Source organism: Nelumbo nucifera, chromosome 5, assembly GCF_055504915.1.
Source record: "Nelumbo nucifera cultivar China Antique chromosome 5, China Antique-T2T, whole genome shotgun sequence".
Taxonomy (NCBI): domain Eukaryota; kingdom Viridiplantae; phylum Streptophyta; class Magnoliopsida; order Proteales; family Nelumbonaceae; genus Nelumbo; species Nelumbo nucifera.
The window spans coordinates 72,444,433-72,464,941 of record NC_142653.1 but is presented as its reverse complement, the minus strand read 5'-3'; the positions used below and the strand labels follow the sequence as shown (position 1 = coordinate 72,464,941).

The following is a 20,509-nucleotide window of genomic DNA, read 5'->3' as shown; positions in this document are numbered from 1 at the left end:
TACCTCGTACCTGGAACTCCAATAACCTCAAGATGTATTAACACTAATGTAAACATGGCTAGTGAAAATGGTGAGGACTTTATCTAGTGTTTGTTCGAAGAAAGAAGACTTAGGGAATCGGTTGTTGGTAGTCGAGGTCTTTGCGATCACAAGTGAAGACTCAATGTTTGAGCAAATGGTGAGGACTTGCTCCACTAACATCCCTATTTAAAGGAAAACGTACGACTCAAATCCTTTTAATCCAACAACCGTAGACTAGCTGATTTGACAGCCCGAACTGATGGGTTACATGTGGCATTGACCTTGGAAAGATGAAATGATACCGAAGGAATGAGCCAGTTCGCTTGTTAGCTCCGGGTCAAGAACAACCCAAAGTAGCCGAGTCATATTTGGCAGTAACACACACACACGCACACACACACACACACACACACATATATATATAACATTAGATATTTCTCTATCTCTTTTCTTACATTTCATATATTTCTCTATTTTTTTTCTTTCATTTCATACTAATTTTTGTTTAGTATAATGAATATGCAATATTAGACATATGCCCAAATGGTTATTTTAAATATTTATTATTTAACTCTGCATATTTATTAACCCATTTGATCCCAAATGGTTGATTTGTTTACCCACCACAAGGGGGGTGTAATAAAATGGTTTTGTTTTCAAATTACTTTTCAAAATATTAATTTTTATATTATTAAAATTAATGTTGTGGATATAATTAGTAGAATTTAATGATGAGAAAAATATATTTTAAATATAGGATTTAATGGGAGTATATACTTTAAATATGAGATTTAATGAGAGTAAGAATATAGTTTTATTTCCAATTGGTTTTAAATTTTACATTCCATTTCCATCATTACTAAAAACATTTTTTATTTATAATACTTATTATTGTTTAATATGTCAAATATATGATGTTAAAAATGTTACCATTTTTTTTTTAATTTCTATATTTTTTGTATTTTATCTATTTTTTAATTTTATTATTTAATTGTGGCAACATGGATTGACCTATTTGACCCTAATGATTTAATTTCTTACCACCACCTAGAGGAAAAATTATTTTTTTCTAGGTAGATTTTAAAAATATAAGTTTTTATGTTATTAGAATAATTAATTTATTATGTATAAATTTAGTTAATAGAATTTAATGATGAAAAGAAACAAAAATGATTTAAATATATGATTCAATGAAGTTGAATGTAAGTTAATACCTTAAATATTAGATTTAATGAGAGAGAATTCAATGCACTAAATATTTTAAAATTACCTTTTTCTAACTCATTTAATATTAATAATCTGTTATCCTAGTTGCCCTCATTTTTATCAATAAATTTAAATATAAAACGTAATTTTTATCCTAAAAAATTTCAGAAATTTTCTTAAGACTATTAATACTTTTCAACTTGTATAAATAAAAATTTAATTGTTTACAGATCGCTTTTTCTATTTTTATTAACAAAATCTATGTTTTGGATTTTGATGAAAAGCCGTCATGAATTTTGTTAATAACAAATTAACAATAGTGAGAAAAGTCACCAGCATTTGTCACGTTGTCCGAGGGTCTTGGATTTGCCACCTGTTGCAAATCAATTGGTTGGTAATCCGCCACGTGGACGTAAAAGGCTGGTCCAAAAGGTTTCCAAACACCTGGTTCTCTTATCACCCAACGTACCACCCACCCAAAATCCCGAATGCAGGGTTTAAACTACATGGCAGTCCTTCAAGAGTCAAGACCTTCTATCCTACGCCACCGCTGCTTAAAATGCGCACCCTGAGGCCATGCATCTCCTGCTCCTCCTTCCAGCCTCACCTCACTCCGCGTAGGCCCAGCTTCCCTTGCACTCCTTCACCTTCCTTTCTCTTTAACTTCAGACCTAAGCGGTTCTATGTTCTCAAGCCATGTTCTTCACTGAAAGAAACCAAGAAACAGACTCTCCTAAAGCCCTCCAGCATCCCGCAAAGCCTAAGGAGGTTTGGGAATCCGAAGAACGACCGCGATGATTCTGATGAAGGCCGTGACAAGCTCGCAGGAGATGGCGGGGGTGGTTTGGAAGGGGAGACTGCAGCTAAGGGTACTCTTTTAGCGGGTCTTTTGCTTGTTGGTGTTGTCGGTGGTTTTGCATCGGTTGGGTATCTCTACAAGGATCAAATCAATACATTCTTGACGCAGTTTTCGGGATTCATTGAAGGTGATCTTGTTAGATTCTATTGGGTTGTTTGAAAATTTTGGTTTAATTTTGTTCATTTCTTGTTCAAGTTTCACCATTAATTTTAGATTTTAGCTTTTAGGCTTGGTTTTGAAGTTCTTAGTTCTAATTTTGGAAATGGGTCTGACTTTTTAGTTTTGCATTGCATCGTTTTGCTTTAGATTTTAGCTTTAGTTTGCGTTGCTTGATTCGCTTTGGACCATTAAAACTCTAATTGACCATTAACAACCAAGCAGCAACCATTGTCTTCTTAGACACGCCTTATTCATAGTAAAATTGATCTCTGAAAACTGAATGAATCGGTCCAATAAGCAAGATTGCTTACTGTAATATTAGATCCACACCAGAAAACAAACACTAGAAAATGGCATTGAATGGGGATATTTTCTTTTCTCATCCATTTCTCGGTAACCAAAGGGACCATAGGTGTCAACATCCATTGATGAATGAGACAATAAGTAAGTACCTTACTGAAATATTTCCTTTTCCACGTCATATTTCCATTTACATGGGTGGGTGCTGACACAAAATATTACTGGAGTTGACATATTCCCCGATTAAAGCTACCGGTGCTATGTGGAGTACAAGAGATGGTATTATAACATAAAACGGAGATAATATTTTAGATATGTAGAGTAGCAGTGTTATTTCCCACGTAATGGACATGATTATTAGGGGTGTCCACGGTTCGGTTAATCGAACCATGGGCAATTTTTGCAAACTGGTACCATCGGTTTTTCCATTTCTCCAAACCGAAACTGAACCGGTACCACCAGTTAACCGGTCTGCTTGTTTTGGTTTTTGACCGGTTCGGTCTTCGGTTTTTTATATTTATAATATATATTATATAAATAATGTTTAATATTATATTATAAGTAATAAATGATATATAATATTATAAATGTTTTAAAAGTACATAAATATATAATATATTTATAAATAGATTATTATAAATATAATATATGTATATATTTATAAATATATAATGATATATATATATATATATTTATATATAATATATAGAAAATATGTGACATATAAAAAATATATATAAAATATACACATAAATACCGGTCGGTTTGGTTAACTGTCGTTTTTTTGTAGGTTAACCGAAAACCGAACCGGTCCTTCGGTTTTTCAAATATACCAAATCGAAACCAAACCGATCGGTTTGGTTAACCGCATTTTGCAGTTCGGTTTTCTCGGTTCTGCTCGGTTTTTCAGTTTTTCATGGACACCCCTAATGATTACCATTTAACCAGCTCGAAATTCTTTTAAAACATGAAGTTAAATCTTAGTTTATATTGTATAAGAAATTATTCAGTTAATCTATTAGAATCATTTGCCCTTTCTATAAGTTCAAATTTTGCTTGAACTCCCTCTATCATGCAGTTTTGGTGATTTGGAACAAGATATTAATTTAAGAGGGTCTATCCATGCATCTTTTATCATTGCATAAAATAACACACTGTATTTTTGCATATTTCACAATATTTCTACCTTGTCTATAATTTTTACAATATTTCCATAAGATGTCTTTGACATTTTTGACATGTTTCCTATATTTGGATGATCAATTTTTTACCAACATCAACATTTTAAACATTGACTTGGAGTCAACACGAAATACAATAAATAATGAAATTTCTTCATTTATTTATCTAATATCCTCATGGAATATGGTTTTCCTAAAGAGAAACTCAAAGAAAAAAAATACTTTCTTGCAAACAAATCCTGTATCTCTTGAAGATTTCCACATATCTAGCATATGTTGAGGATCCAATAAAGCTTGAAGATTTTTAGGAGAATCTTGTGAAGACTTGATATTAATAGAATCTTCTCCATATTACATGACAAAGTTTTCAAGGAGCCAAGGTAAGGATAGGTGATAGGGAGGCTTTGTTGCCTAGTTGCCTGGGCGGGTGCTTAGGCATCGCCTAGGTGATGATTTCCTTTTTTAAATAAAAATCACAAATCCTAGGGTAATTTCCTAGGTTCCAATTCCATGCTAACCAGCACCATCCTTCACTTGTAATAATCTATAATCTTCACATAAAAAGTATAAACTTTATATTAAGACATAAAATCAACAATGTCTTTTTGTTATAAAATAATAAAAGAAACTAGTAATAAACCCACAAAATGAATAATTTAGTTTAATAATGTCTCTTTTATTATAAGCTCAAAAAGAAAGAATATACAAAACATTTCACAATGCCATGTATGAAATGGCTTGGCATTTAAGCAAGGGGACTAGACCAAGCAATCAGGTTGGGGTTGAGTTGGGTCAAGGCATTTTTTTGGGTCATTTCGGGTTAGGTCGGCTTTTAGGTTGGGGTCGGCAAAGGCTAGATCCTAACCCTAAATATTCAAGTTAGGAGTGACCTACGGGTCAGGTGGGTCAATGGTTTAATCGTATAGGTCAGTTGGTCTTTGACCAAGCCAATGACTTTTTTACCAAAAATATGGGTTTAACCATCTAGTTCAAATTGCTCAATCGTCACAACCAACATCGATTTGAAAATAGGTGACTTGGTAGTGACTTGTGAGTTGTGACCTGACCTAACCAACCTGAAATCTCTTCAGGTTGATAGAGGTGTAAAGTGGGCAATACCTGCCTGGCCTAGAACCCTAGAAGAGGCAGAACCAATGACACGAGTCCAGGTAGGCCCGTGTTGGGCTGGGCTGGGCTATGCTGCGGGCATGGGTTGGGCCAATCCGTGGGCCTAGGTTGTGTTGGGCCAAGTCTTTTTTTTTTTGCTATTTCTTTTTCATTTTTTGCTAAGTAAAGATGATACACATTTTGGGAAAAAATAAAAGTTTTACAAAAAATACTTAACAAAATACAAAGTAAACAACAAATTGAAAAGAATTTCATAAATTTTATTTCATTTGAATTTAATGAATACAAAGTAAAAAAAATTGGAAAAATACAGTGAAATTGTCATAAAATATAAAAATAATGTAATAAAATTGAAAATAAAAAATTACAATGGTATTGAAAAAATCACAAATAAGTAATAACTTTTAAATAAAATTGAAACACATTTACAATAATTTTTAAAATGCTGTAAAATTATTGAGTATACAAAAAAATATTGACTTCATTATTTTCTTCAAGTTCCGCCTCCATCTCCTTGACCTTGGATTTTGATTTACATTATATGCCTCTAGGGAAACATTGGGTGAAGTGTCATTCCCTCCTTGATCTTATGGTCTATCCTCAAAATCCAACCAACCCTTTAAGCATATACACATCTCCAGGATTTTGTCATTCATGTAGCTTCTTTTGTTGCCCAGTACCCTAGTCCCTACACTAAAACAAGACTAATGGAATTGTAGACATTGGATGGGTTAGTAGATCACCTGCCATAGCGGCAAGAGCTGGATAGTTTTTTTCCATGTTCACTCTACTAGGCTAAAATATCAAAATAATTTAATTCCTCTGAGTTGAGGGAATCTATTAAATTAGTAAAATTAGCTTGTAAATAAAAATTAAGTTCAGTAAATGACCTTGATGATGAAGTGGTAACTGATTCCACTACTAGATGTTTTAGTAGTGGAGGTTGTACAAGTTCTCCTATATCCTAATAATTGAGATTCATATGGATTGTACATATCAAATAATAAATTATTCTTTTTTGTTCAAATTCCAGTTTTCATAATTTCGTAATAAGATTCAAGTACGACATCTAAACCATCTTTTCTAATCCTAGGATCTAATATTGTAGCTAAGCAATATAGGGGAGAAATGTATTCCCAATATATTTTAAATTTAAGTTTCATTACATTAATAATATTTTGAAATTTTAAATTATCTGTATATTTTGAAAAGCATTCACTAATTATAAATAATTGATTAATTAAAATACAAGAAGTTGGGTAATACACACTAAAAAATGTTTTAGTTGTATCATAAAAAATTAGTAAAAAAATCTTTTATACAAACTACAATTTCCCAATCATTATCGATTATAAAATCATGGGGTATTTTCTCATTATGAAAATTAGTGAGAATATATTTGTATGAAATACAAACCTCTAACATAGAATAGGTGGAATTCCACCTATGATGAATATCTAATACAAAATTTCTATATTTTAGACCATATTTTTGACATAAATATTTAAATTCTTGTTTTCGTGCACCAGAACTTCTAACTTCTAATATACATAATACAATTTCTAATTTTAGAAATATGATGAGAAATAATATCTAAAGCATGTTGAACACATATGTTTAAGATGTGGTATGCACATCTAATAAGAAATAACTTACAATTTAAACATGGTTTTAATTGATATTTTAAAATATTTATTGCTGAATCATTATTAGTTATTACTGACATTATCAAAACTAATAGAAAAAACTTTGTTTTCAATTCCATAAGCATGTAAAGTGTTTAATATACTTGTAGTAATTGCTAGGCCAGTATTTGGCCATTCAAGTTTTGTAAAACTTAAAATTTTATTTTGTAAAAGCCAATGTTCATCAATAAAATGCCCCATAACATAAATATAACTTATATTATATTTGGAAGTCCAAATATTAGATGTAAGTGCAATTTTAAAATTAAGAGTTGACATAGTAGAAATTAAATTTTGTTTATATGAATAAGAATTTTTTTAAAGCATCTGGATTTACTAATTGTTGTCAAAATCTTTCTGGCCTAGGGTCTTCAACTAATAAAAACGGCTGTTCAGCATGTACAATATATTTAGTTAATTCTTGCCTCGTTTTTTCTTGGGAATATTGAAAATTATCGAAAAAACACTAAATTTGTGATTGGTTTTGACTAAAATCACTCTTACATATCATGCAAACAACTCGTTTTCTCTTCCCCTCAAGAGTTTTTAGAGTAAACATTTTCTAGACTGGGCTAGACTTTTTCTTTCCCCTAGTAGTAGTAATAGGGGTGGCTCCGACAGCATCAACCATAGAACCACTAGGACCCATATTGGTGTTGTCGTACTATTTTTTTGATGGGAAACAGTGACTTTCACTAATGGTAATGGATAAAAATTACAGCTGCCACCATCCAAGGGTTGGATGGAGAACCCTTTGATACAAATTGTCTCATAAACAAGCCCAAAACAACTCTTGCCTATTGACTCCTTGCTTTGCTAAAGCATAAACCATGTCATTTGCTGATTTTCTTGCCCAAATAAACCTCACCCCAATCTCCCTTGCTAAGCTTGATATTTCCCTTGGCTGATGTTTGAAAAGCCACGTGCCCAAGCTTCTAGATTGCAGCCAGCCTATTACCAGTTTGGAATCTCTCTCTACTTCTAACTATTGCAATCTGCAATGCTTTGCCAATCTGAGACCTTTGAGTAAAGCAAAAACTTCTACTCCTAGGGAGTCTCCCAACCCTATAGGGCCAACACTCTACCCCCCTCATCTATGAAAACACCCCTATTCCCAAGGGGCCTGGGTTGCCTATAGGGCTTTTGTCAAAATTTAGTTTCACTCTAGAACAAGGTGGCAGGGTCCAACTTTCCTGAACTAATGGGGAGAAAGATGAGGAACCAGCTATGACACTCCATCCTCTAGTGAAGTTAGTAAAAGAAAAGTCTTTAAATAGCTCTAAAGCTATCGGCCAATGTATGATCCTGGTAGTGATGCCCTCTATAAGTGTTTCCTTGGTTCTTTCCTGTCCTTGGAAAATCCTATTATTTCTCTCCTCCCACATTGACCATAATATAACTGCTCTTGTTGTTTTCCACATCACCCTGCCTCTCTTCTTTGGCACTTGGAAGAACCTAGAGTCGAAGAGGCTCCACACAGATGGAGAAGTCCACCTGCAACCAAAGAGAGAGGAGAACCAATCCCAAATACAAGAAGTAAAAGGACAGGAAATAAATAGATGAGCCACTATCTCTCCATTCTGTAGGCAAAGGCAATGGACATGAGATAAATAGATGTACTTTGAAGTACATCCAAAGTATTGACCTTCTGGAGAACCACTTCCCAGCAGAAAGCCCTAACCTTTGGTGGAACAGGAGTACCCCACACTTGTTTTGCAGGGAAAGGGGTAGACACAACAACAGAACTAAGGCATTGAAAAAAGAAGAGCAAGAGAAAAACCCTAAGGGGGACATTGACCAAATTCTAGTATCTAGAAAAACCCTAAGGGGGACTGCCAAAGCTCCTCCCTTTCCCTATACGAATTTGGACCATAAACATTTGTTAGTGCCCATTCCATCCCATCCTCTATCCTCCTAAATTTTGTTGTAACCTTGAATCTACCAATTAATTCTTCGGAGCAGTCCATCTCTTCATTTTTCCAGATTGTCAGAATTCCCCCCGAAGCCCCCCAAGATTGTGCAAAGGCCTAGCTTAGTCCTCTAGAAGCCCAGACACTCCTCACCCATCTCCTATCTACTTCAGACAACTTTGATTCTTGGATTAGCACAATATCTGGTCTCTCTTTTCTAAGTACTTCCCCGATCACTCTTCTTTTCCATGAACTCCCCAAACTCTTACATTCCAACTAATTATCTTTATCATGAAATCAAAGCTTCAAACAGCCCCTACCTAGAATTCCCAACTAATCCAACTTCCATCCCTTCCTTCCGGTGCAACCTTTATCATAGTCCACTCCACACCTAAGCTTCTCCACCTCACTCAGCTTCTTTCTCCTCTTTGGTGTCTCTCCTAAGACCTTCTTTTTATTCTCCTCTTGATCTGTGGATTTCTCTCTTTTTCTGACTCTTCTTTTGCCCCTTTTTGTTTTTTTTAGCTGCTGTACCTTTCTCAGAGCATTCCTTGCCTTTCCCTCTAGCTGTAGGATTTGGAGTGTTAACCTCCTATTCCTTTTCTAGGTCTTTGCCTAATTCCTCCTCTATCAGAATGTGAAACATATGCATTACTAAGGCCCAAATCCTTTATCCTTCCTCCTTTGAAAGTTCTACACCTCCCACCTCCCCTAAAATCTCTGCTATTTCCACCTCATTGGGGCAGGCAGCATCTGGAGTGGACAAGGTATCACCTGTATGTTGGACAACAAGGGAAGGGGAGGGATTATTACAATAAACTTTATGAAAAACAGGGGGTTGACTCAACATACCATAGGTTCCAACACCTGAGATCTTTCCAGACCCAATGGACTTGTGAAGGAAAGGGCTTTCACTAGGGGTGCTCTCCTCCAGGTTGTCTTGTGACGCACCAAAAGGGGGACAGGGAGAGACTATTTCTTTGCCTTTCAAGTTGGGAGAAAATAAGCTTGGACTACAAATTCCCTGGCCTAGCTCTGGACCCAGAATAGGTTCTCCTTCACCTTGAATCGAAAGGATTTATCTCACCCATAGGGCGACCCTCTACTTGTTCCTACCATGTTCCAAAGAAAGTCTTGCTTTTGTCGGTGATACATCTCCAAAGAGAAGCTATGTACCAAAATTTGCCTCTGCCAACGATAACTTCGAAATGCTCTTTACACTGCCTAGGCTGGATTCTTTAGTCGAAACCTCATCTTCAGTCTTTCCTTCTTCGCAGTGTACCCAGTCTGAATTGAAAAGTTCTTCATCTTCCCTTTGGTGGTCAAACTTTGGGTTGGTGTACTCAGGAGTTGTGGAGTACGAGACCAATCTCGGTTTCCAATCAAAGTTTTCCACCATTGACTGTTTTGTAACAGGCCCAAATGGGTCAGCGGGCCTGACCCAGTTTTTTAAAAAGGCGCATGAGCCTTTAGTGAACCACGTGACTGGGGACATGACTTTGATAGACGAGGTTAACGGTCTATCATCGTCCCCAGTCGCGAGACAGGGGTGGGAACGCGCGCAGCGCCGAAAAGTGGAGAAGAAGCCCGATCTGTAGTGGGTTTCGCGACGAAGGCTGAAGGAGCTTAGCCCCTTGCGACGCCCCTCAGAGAGGCTGAAGCCAAGATACGCTAGGGGAAGAACTGAAGAGAACGAAGAGAAGAATGAAGGCTGGGTGCGTTGCAGTGAAGGTGATGAAGAATCGGAGGACTTTTCTGTTGATGGTACTAGTGTGGCCAGTGTAAATGACGAAGGCAGTTGTGCTGGAGGTGACATGGATGGGTGGAATATTGCAAGTTTATTCCAGGGTGAAGATTGTAAGCGGCTCAACTCAATCCCAAGACCACAGAGTGTGCAAGGATTATCAGAAGGGGCAGACCGGGAGAACCGGAAGCAGAGCAGGAACACACCATCTAGGGGTGAACCAGGGGTAGAATGGAAAGATCACCAGGGTGACCGAAGGACGGAAGTACTTCCCAACCAACTCAAGGAGATAGACGTTTACCAACCTCTGGAACAAGAGAGGGAGGTAGGGAGCAGTCCTCTTCTAGCTTGTCCATCAGTCCCAGGTAACCAAGTGATTTCGGTTTGTGCTACTAATGTGTCTCCTGTGTCTTTGGTTCCAGATTCTGTTCCTGTTCCATGTTCTGTAGCCCATGAATATGTAGCCGAGCCAGCAGACGGGCTCTCCGAGGAGGGGGAGAGGGGAAGGAAGGTGCCGGAAGGAAGGTATAAGAGTGAAAAAGTGTGGGAAATCATTGAAAGAGTGTTTAAGGAAGTGGAAGGAAAGCTGATTTGGAGGAGGGAAGGGGAGGAAGGAAGAGGGGAGGGGATAGTGGAGAGGAGGGAAAGGAATGAGGGTAGAGATGGAGAGGACTACGGGGGGAGAGCAGGGAAGGAGGGAGGTAATAGGAAAGGGAGGGAGGATAGAGAGGAAAGAATAGAGGTGGGACCAGAGGAGAGGAAGAAAAGGCAGGTGGACAGAGTTGGAGGAGATTCTGTAGGAAGGGTAGGATTGGTGGACTCGGTGAGAGAAGACATGATAGCAGAATTTGTAGGGAAGTTGGGCTGCAGGTTGGAAGATTTGAATGTGTTGAAAGAAAGCTTACAGAAGAGGAAGGAGAAGATTAGAATAAAGAAGAGGAGATTGAGTGAAGTAGAGAGATTGAAGAGAGATGTAGAAGGAGACAAGAGGCTCGAGGTAACAGGAGATAGAAGGAAAGGGGATAGTAGTGGTAGGTGGCAAGGGGTGTAAAAAGAAGCGGAATGAAGATTCTTAGTTGGAATGTGAGGGGAATTGGGAGTGCAAGGAAGAGAGCGACAATAAAAGAGGTAATAAGACGGTGTGACCCAGACATTGTGCTGCTGCAAGAATCCAAGAGAATGGAGTTTAATGATAAATGGGCAAGGAGTGTATGGAAAGCCAGGGGAATTAGCTAGGTGGCTGCTCCCTCGTGGGGTGCTTCCGGGGGGATTGTAACAATGTGGAAGAGGGACGTGGTGGAAGGTCTGGAGGAGCTGATCGAAAAGTACTCGGTGTCTATGAAGTTTAAGCAGCAAGAGGATGACTATTTGTGGGTGCTCACAAATGTTTACGGATCGAATGACTACAGAGAGAGAGAGGAGTTGTGGGAGGAATTGGCTGATGTTAGAGGGTTGTGGGATGGGCCTTGGTGCATGGGTGGGGATTTCAATGTGATTAGATTCTTGGAGGAGTCCAATAAGGTTAATCAGAGGGTGACAAAAAGCATGAGGAAGTTTAACAGTTTTGTGGATTCCTTTGAGCTTAAAGAGATTTCCCTAGCCCATAAGACATTTACGTGGTCAAATCATCAATCTAGACCCATTTGCTCTAAGCTGGATAGATTCCTGTTCTCTTTGGATTGGGAAGAACATTGGGGAACCTTGGCTTCTAGAGCTTTCCCAAGGGTGACCTCAGATCACTGGCCCATAGTGTTATGTAAGGAGGAAAGGTGTGGAGGTCCTACCCCCTTTAGATTTGAAAATATGTGGTTACTTCACCCAGGGTTTACTAACAAAGTGAGGGAGTGGTGGCATGACTGTAACCCACTGGTGGAATGGGAGGGGATGAGATTCCATAAGAAACTACAATTCTTGAAAGCAAGAATCAAGTAGTGGTATTTGATAGAGTTCGGGAGGATAGAAGAAAGAAAGGAAGATCTGATGGATAAGATTGAAAGCCTTGACTATAAAGAAGAAAGGGGAGAATTTGGAGAGGAAGACAATGATCTCAGAAGAGATTTGAGAAGACAGCTAGAGGAATGCCTGCACAAGGAGGAAACTAGTTGGAGGCAAAAATCTCGGTGTAAGTGGTTGCAAGAGGGAGACAGGAACACTAGGTATTTCCATTATCTAGCAGATGGCAGGAGAAGGAAGAACTTTATCTCTAAATTGGTAGTAGATGGAGTTGAGTTAGTACAACAAGAGGAGATTGCCAGGGCCTGTGTGGAGCACTTCAAATCTATTCTAAGAAGGCCTGTGAGTAGAAGGGTGTGGGTAGAAGGTTTGGACTGGCTAGATGTAGGGGTAGAGAATAAGAGAAGGTTGGAAAGAAGCTTTAATCTAGAAGAGATCAAGGAGGCTGTGTTTTCTATGGATAGAACAAAAGCTCCAGGGCCGGATGGGTTCACAATGGCTTTTTATCAGGACTGTTGGGATATCTTGAAAGATGATCTCTTGTGTGTGTTTGAGGAGTTTTTCAGGAGAGGAATTGTCAATCCGGGTGTGAAGGTTGTACAATTAGCTTGGTTAATAGCTTGTACAGGATCATTGCAAAAGTGTTGTCTTTGAGGCTGAAGAAGGTACTGCCAGATATCATTGCACACTACCAAGGAGCCTTTGTGAGTGGAAGACAAATTACTGATCAGATCTTAATTGCTAATGAGAGTGTGGAGAACCTTAAGAGGGATAAGAAGAAGGGAGTGGTTTGTAACTTGGACTTGGAAAAGGCTTATGACTTGGTGGACTGGGACTTCTTGAGGAAAGTTCTGACTAAATTTGGGTTTGGGGTTAGATGGTGTAAGTGGATCATGGGCTGTGTCCGGAGTTGTCATTATTCAGTGCTAGTGAATGGGACAGTGGTAGACTTCTTTCCAGCCAGTAGGGGTATAAGACAAGGAGACCCCCTGTCTCCTTTCTTGTTCATTCTAATTGCGGAGGTTTTGGGGAAACTGATTCACAGAGCAGATTCTAGGGGGCTCATTAGAGGCTGGAGAGTTGGGAGGGTGGAAACCCCCCTCACTCACCTACAGTTTGCTGATGACACGATTCTGTTTTGTGAAGGCGGTAATGTGAGCTTTATCAGAAACTTGAAGTTGGTGATACAACTGTTTGAGCAAATGTCTAACTTGAAGATTAACCTTGGGAAAAGCTGTGTAGTGGGGGTGAATTTGGAGGAGGGAGAGATTAGGGAGAGTGCTGAAGTGCTGGGGTGTGAAGTTTCGGGGTGGCCTTTGAATTACTTAGGGTTGCCATTAGGTGATAATCCCATGAGAGAGAGCTTTTGGAACCCGGTGGTGGAAAGGTTTGAAAAAAGACTGGTATCCTGGAAAAAGAACTACCTCTCTCTCGGTGGGAGAATTACACTAATTAAGGCCACACTTGCTAACTTACCCATCTTTTTCCTGTCAGTGTTTAAAATCCCAGTGAAGGTTGCTAACAGATTAGAGAAGCTAATGAGAGATTTCCTGTGGGAGCCGGGAGAGGAGAAGAGGGATCATAGAGTTAGCTGGGAGATAGTATGTAGGTGTTATGGGCCCGGGAATAGGATCGCATCACGGGTCGGTCCACGGGGAAAAGCTCCTGTTTTCCCTTGTTCCTCCCCTTCCTAGCTGAACCTATCTTGGCGTCCTAGAGGGTGATTTGTCCAAGAGATCACCGAACTCTTCTTTTACTCTCTTTCTTGACTGGAAATTTGATATCCTCATTCAATATTGGGGTCTCCTTAAATAGGAGATTACAAGAGTCCTAATCAAAGGGAGTCTCCTTGCTGAATAGGGAGACTTCCAGTTCTATCTTGCTAAGGATAAGATAAGCTAATCCTAATCTGATAAGCTACTAACAAGATAAGATAAGATCAATAGAATAAGATAAGAATATTAAGATAAGAACAAGCAAGATGATCTAATCTAATTTAGATAAGGTTGTTGTTGCCGAACTGGGTAGGATGAGAATCATTGAATCACTGCTGCTGCTGGCGGTGGGTCAGGTGCCTGTTGCTGCTGGTGGCGACGGTACGTCTTCCCGAGGAATGCGTCCATAACATTACTCCCCTCCTGGACTACGAGCTTGTCCTCAAGCTCGAACTCTGGATATGTGGCGTGGAGCTCTGCCAATGGGAGCCATGTGGCTTTGGCCGATGGTAAATTACACCATTCTACCAAGACTTCAACAGCAACACCAACAAAGAGCTTAGCTAACTGGTGGGGAAGCTCAGTACCAGTATCATCAGGAAACAAGTTGCATAAGATGTTGTTCTGAGGTCCTTCTTGAGAGCCATCAATCCCAACACATACAACATTCAACTTCAATAAGTATTCAAACCTTAGAGTAACCAGTTTTGCATGCTTGGGATTTGAAACCTCATCATCATGTATATGAAGGATGATTTTAAGAGGATGAGATCGATAGATTCCTGATTGGTCAAGGTTCTCTTTTCCAGTAACCTTCTTTGGCCCTCCTCTTCCTCATCAGGCGCATCATCCTCCAACTTATTCATTACTGTATTTGTAGAAACACCATTGTCCTTAATTGCTTGCTAGTGGGCAAAGGCTCGAGCATCCTTCATGCTTCCTATAATTTCCAATTCAATACTCTCCCCAAATGCCTCCTTCTGAGCCAGCAATTGTGAGTAAATCACATAGAGTGGAGGTGGCAGTAATTCTACTAAATTATGCTGCTTTAATTTCTTTGTATGCAGAACCCCTAGTTGGTGTTGGACAGGCAAGGATGCTTTCTTTAGAGATTTCGGGAGACTTGAAAGGAACTTCTTTCGGTGTGCAATGGTCTCCATAAGGCTTTTCTTGTGTTGCTCCAGTTTCTCATGAAGTTTGCAGAGTTCTTTTCACCGGAAAAGCTCAAAATTAAGCCGCTTTAGCATCAGGTCATGTGCACTGTCTTTTGATAGTACAGATCCTTTAATATCTTGAGGGGCTGAACTGAAAAACTCTTCCTCAGGCACAAGTTCAATATCCGGATACTTTGACTTGAAATCTTTGCGCACCTTTATGGCTTTCACAAAATGAATTTTCTCATACATCAAATTGTGGAGCTGCAATGTAGTGAAATCTACTAGTGCCTTAGCACGTTCTATTTCTGCTTTAACACGATCCTCTTCTAGCAATATAGAATGATTTACCTTATCCCGGTCATCTGTCCGTTGATTCCGAAAAAACTGCTCGCAGCGATACAGCCAGCCTAAGGGGTCTCCGTTGCCGTTGTACGACGGGGATTCCAGCCTGCTGTACTTGGGGATGACTGCGGCTACCGGGGCGACGACCTGCTGTTCGCCGGACGACTCCGTCAAGTCTGGTCAGCGGCTGTTTGTGGTTACAGCCCCTTTTGGATTCCTCTCCTTGTTAGGGAAATACGATTCCAGCAAGCGTCGCAGCTCCTGGACATCGTCTTTGACCTCACGAACCTCCACGCTGGTTGCCACGAGCCTATGCTCCAGTTCGTGGACCCTGGATGATAGCTGCTCCAGATCTCCCATGACGGTTGGCTCTGATACCAAGTTGTTATGGGCCCGGGAATAGGATCGCGTCATGGGTCGGTCCATGGGGAAAAGCTCTTGTTTTCCCTTGTTCCTCCCCTTCCTAGCTGAACCTATCTTGGCGTCTTAGAGGGTGATTTGTCCAAGAGATCACCGAACTCTCCTTTTACTCTCTTTCTTGACTGGAAATTTGATATCCTCATTCAATAATGGGGTCTCCTTAAATAGGAGATTACAAGAGTCCTAATCAAAGGGAGTCTCCTTGCTGAATAGGGAGACTTCTAGTTCTATCTTGCTAAGGATAAGATAAGCTAATCCTAATCTAATAGCTACTAACAAGATAAGATAAGAGCAATAGAATAAGATAAGAATAATAAGATAAGAACAAGCAAGATGATCTAATCTAATCTAGATAAGGCTGCTGTTGCCGAACTGGGTAGGATGAGAATCATTGAATCACTGCTACTGCTGGCGGTGGGTCAGGTGCCTGTTGCTGCCGGTGGCGACGGTACGTCTTCTCGAGGAATCTTTCCATAACAGTAGGAGTAAGTCTTGTGGTGGCTTGGGGCTTGGGAGTATTAGGAGAAGGAATATTACTCTGTTGGGGAAGTGGTTGTGGAGGTTCCCTATGGAGAAAGAGAAGCTATGGGATAGAATAGTGGCAAGTATACATGGGCTGGAGCACAATGGATGGGACGTTGGAATCAGAGCTAGGACCACAAGCAATTCTCCTTGGAAAGCCATTCAATACCTGCTACCACTTTTCTCCCCTAATATCAGGTATGACTTGAATTCCGGTAACTCCATAAAATTTTGGGAACAAACCTAGGTGGGGAGTGCCCCTTTAAAGGATCAGTTTCCTTCTTTGTTTGCTCTTTCTGATTTGAAAAATGAGCCGATCTCGTCTTTCACCACCCTGTCCTCTTCCACTTCTAAGATTGGGTGGAACTTGGGTCTAAGAAGGGATTTGAGGGACTCAAATCTCGACAGTATTTCGAGCCTTATTGCTCTTCTTGATAACGTTGTCTTAGACCCCACTAGGGCGGATTCTAGAATTTGGACACTTTACCCCCAGTGGCATCTTCTCTTGTGCTTCGTTCTTCAAAGTCTTAAGTCAGTTCACCAGTCCTACATTCTCCCCTTTCCCTGTTGGTGAGGTTTGGTGCAGAGCAATACCTCCTAGGGTTGGTAGTTTTTGTTGGGAAGCCTATCTGGAAAGAATCAACACTGGTGATCTTCTCCAAAAGAAGAGACCCAATACTTTCTTGTCACCTCAATGGTGTGTTCTGTGCAAAGCGGATGGGGAGACTGGTTTTCACCTACTGGTGTCTTGCCACTTTGTGAGGTCAATTTGGGATTGGGCTTACTCCTTATTTGGATGCAACTGGAATCCCCCATCAGATTTACAGGGCCTTTTCTCCCCTTCCTTTTTCAGGTGGCGGATAAAAAGGGGAAGGATAATGTGGAGAGGACTAAGGGCTGCAGTATGTTGGACACTGTGGGAAGAAAGAAACTCCAGGATATTCTCAGAAACCCAGAGAGGAGCAGCAGATCTGAGGGCTATCATACATATTAGGGCGGTACAGTGGCTGAAATCTTTGGAACTATTCACAGATTACACTGTGGATGACATGTTGAGGAAGTGGGGTGAAATTGCAAATTGCACACAGACCAAGTCAGAAATGAATGTGGTTTGGACTCCCCCACCTGGTGGATTCTTGAAATTAAACTTTGATGGGTGTAGTAGGGGAAATCCGGGACAATCGGGGATTGGGGGTGTTTTTAGGGATGAAAATGGGGTCATCTCTGCCATGTTCTCAGGCCCAATTGGATTGGATGACTCCCTTAGAGCTGAGATCTTTGCAGTTATGGAAGGAGTCCGGAAAGCTAAGGAGTTGAACATAAAAAAACTCATAATTGAAGGGGATTCAGAGGTGGTGATAGGGTGGCTGACTAAAGATCAAAATGGTTTATGGAAGTACAATAATGAGAGGAGGAAATTCAAGTGGCTGGTGCGGGAGATGGAAGTTAAGACATGTTGGGTTAAAAGATCGGCTAATTCCCTAGCTGACGGTTTAGCTAAACAAGGGGCAGAAAGGGATTCACTGTTTTGGGCTAAGCTGTAACTTTAGTGTCCTCTTTTCTTTTTTCCTTTCATGAGGCTCTTTGTGGCTCTTGGAAGATAAGTGTGTTTGTCTTCCTCTTGTAAATTCTTTATTGATGATTTACTGATGATTTAATGAAAGTGTTATTGATCAAAAAAAAAAAAGACCTAGATTGTGGTCTATCATCTTAACCCCTGCCCCTGTCACATGACCATTTAAAAGCGCACATGACCCCTCTTTTATAACCAGCCCATCTTGTAAACCTGATCTCCCCACTTTTGAATTTTTCTTAGATTTACTCGCAGGGCCCTTTAAGTTATTTGATTCGTTAGAGGCCTCCCCAAGTTGGTTTAAAACATACCCCCTCTTAGGCTCATTTTCTAAAGCGGGCCCATCTAAATGCTGGTTAACAGGGGCCTTTCCATGTGTTGATCCCAAGTCAAACCTCAAAAGGTTGGAAGTTTCAACCGATGGCCCATCGTTAGTCGAATAAGTTTGAATAGCTAGCTGTGCATTTACTCCATCTGTCAGGGCTTGGGCATAGGTCCTGCTCCCTCCTTTTTCTTGACTTGTACGTTCAACATTTTCCCCTGTTAACAAACCTTTTATATTCTTTTTTTTTCAGACCTTCCAAAAACGAGTAAGTCTCTGCCAATTTGAAATTGTCCAGTCGATGATCGCTACCTAGATAATCTTCCTCTACCTTCTCCACCTCCTCCCTTCTGGACTCTCTCCACAAGCTAGCTTCAATGGAGGATAGAAGCCAAGCTGAGACTTCGATTCTCCTTGGGATTTCATGAGGTTTAACTCCACTCAATCTAATGGCTGCTGATCAAAGATCTAGGATGAAAACACCATCAAGTTGGGCCTTACATAATGAAGCAATGGACTCACACCTCTTTCTTCCATAGGTGGAAAGGCAGTCCAACGATTCTGACCGTAATTCCATCCATTAACTCTAAGCCTTTGAGTTTGAGCTAGGGGACCATTTCATAACTGTGACTGTTTCCTCTGCTAACTGGAAGTTCAATGCACTTACTTCCACTTCATCATCCAGCAAGTTTATCAATGCTTTGCAATCTTCAAAAGGAGTAATTAAGACAGGACCCTTCAGTCTCGATACTTTGATTAGGTCTTCTGCTATTCTCCTCCAATCCTCTGGTTTCTTCTTCACAACCATTAATTTCTTTTCCCATTCATCTTTCACTATTCCACAGGTTAGCTTCTCGATACGTAGGCCTTTCACTACCAAGTTGACCCCCATTTCTTTCTCAGAAGTAAAGCTTTCTACTTCTGTAGAAGTCTCTGGAGACTTCTCTTCCTTCTGCACTTTCAGAAAATCCTGCAAGATGCTTCTAACCTCCCTCCATATTACACCTTTTTTTTTTTCCTTTAGGCAAGCAAACTAACTGTTTCTTGCTTTCGCCGAACGCTTCTAACACACACGATACGTAGGCCTTTAGTATTACTTCTTCTCTCTGCTGTGTACCTCCTCTTATCCCCTTCCTTTGAGCTTCTCCACTCTGTATTTCTGTTGGCAGTAAGTGCACCATCCAAACAACCTCGAAACCATTCAACTACATCAGCCCCTACTAGTATTACCATGGCTTTCTTCATCTCCCTCATCTTCAATGATATTTTACCTTGCATTCTGGTTTTCTCGAAGATCATATTTTTTGCTTCAGCCTTCAAGAATCTTCTCCACGTGGATTGCTGTTTGAACTCCATTTTCTTTATCCACTTAGAATGTTGTCGTACTGTGATTGTACATCCTCAACGCTGAACATGGGAAAGGGATTTTGAGGGGAATTGAACATTTTTAAAAATATATAGTATTAAAACCCAAAAAAAAAGAAAATTAATTACAATTTACCTGGTCCGCCAGTCCAGAATCCTAACTTGATTTCAACTGATGAAGCTTCTAAGCCTCCCAAATTGCTAACTTGAGATACTTGAACCTTCTTCTTGTTGAAACTTAAATAAAGTTGTAATTAGGGACTAGGGAGCAAGAGATTAAGAGAGTATGAGAGTATATGAGAGAGTATGGGAATTGGTGTGATGAGAATGAGGGAGGGTAAGGATATTTATAGGTTTTGGAATTAATTCAATTAACCAAAATACCCTTAAAAACTAGCCCTTTTATAGTTGTTTGGAGGGGTATTTTAGTCTTTCATAAGGTTAATTATCACTTTGCCAAAATGCCCCCCAAACTAGTTGTTATATAGCTGTTAAAGGCAACATTGTCATTTTAACTCCCCCAAAGCCAAAATACATAAATACCCTCCCCCCAAATGAGATGTTCATAAAAACTGTTGGATTGAAGTTTTTGTATGTATGAGTATTCGGCTGATAAGAGTTCTTATTAGCCTATACTTAAGTTTAAGTTGTCCTGTACTGGGCCTAATCCTGTTTAATGTTTTAAGTTGTCTGGGTGTCCCATCACTAATCAGGGGCATTCTAGTAACTTCCTGTATCATTGTACTACACTATAATATAAATAATAGTACTGTCGACTGAGCAGAGCAGTTCGACGTTCCAGCATCTCTTCTTCTTCCTCTTCTCTTTTTTGCTACTTCGGCTACAGTAATTTAGCTTTCATGGTATCAGAGCATTAGCTTCTTCCTGGTTTCAGCCGGCACACACTCTCTTCTCTTGCTGTCTTTTCATCTTCTCTCTTCCTTTTC

The 20,509-nt window shown here is 39.7% G+C and overlaps 1 protein-coding gene and 1 pseudogene across 2 annotated transcripts in view; one reads left to right on the top strand and one right to left on the bottom strand.

The window, feature by feature from the left end:
- Positions 1–1,696: 1,696 nt before the first annotated feature.
- LOC104589491 (SNARE associated Golgi protein family) overlaps positions 1,697–20,509 on the top strand; it is a 66,141-nt gene continuing 47,328 nt past the window's right edge. The window contains exon 1 of one of the 2 annotated variants that reach the window (XM_019196355.2): positions 1,697–2,213. In XM_019196355.2, coding sequence (XP_019051900.1) covers positions 1,787–2,213 — 427 coding nt within the window. In that variant the 5' untranslated portion in view covers positions 1,697–1,786. The remainder of the gene's footprint in view (positions 2,214–20,509) is intronic. The other variant, XM_010247842.3, reaches the window with a different exon arrangement.
- LOC148791894 (uncharacterized) lies at positions 14,183–19,553 on the bottom strand (annotated as a pseudogene).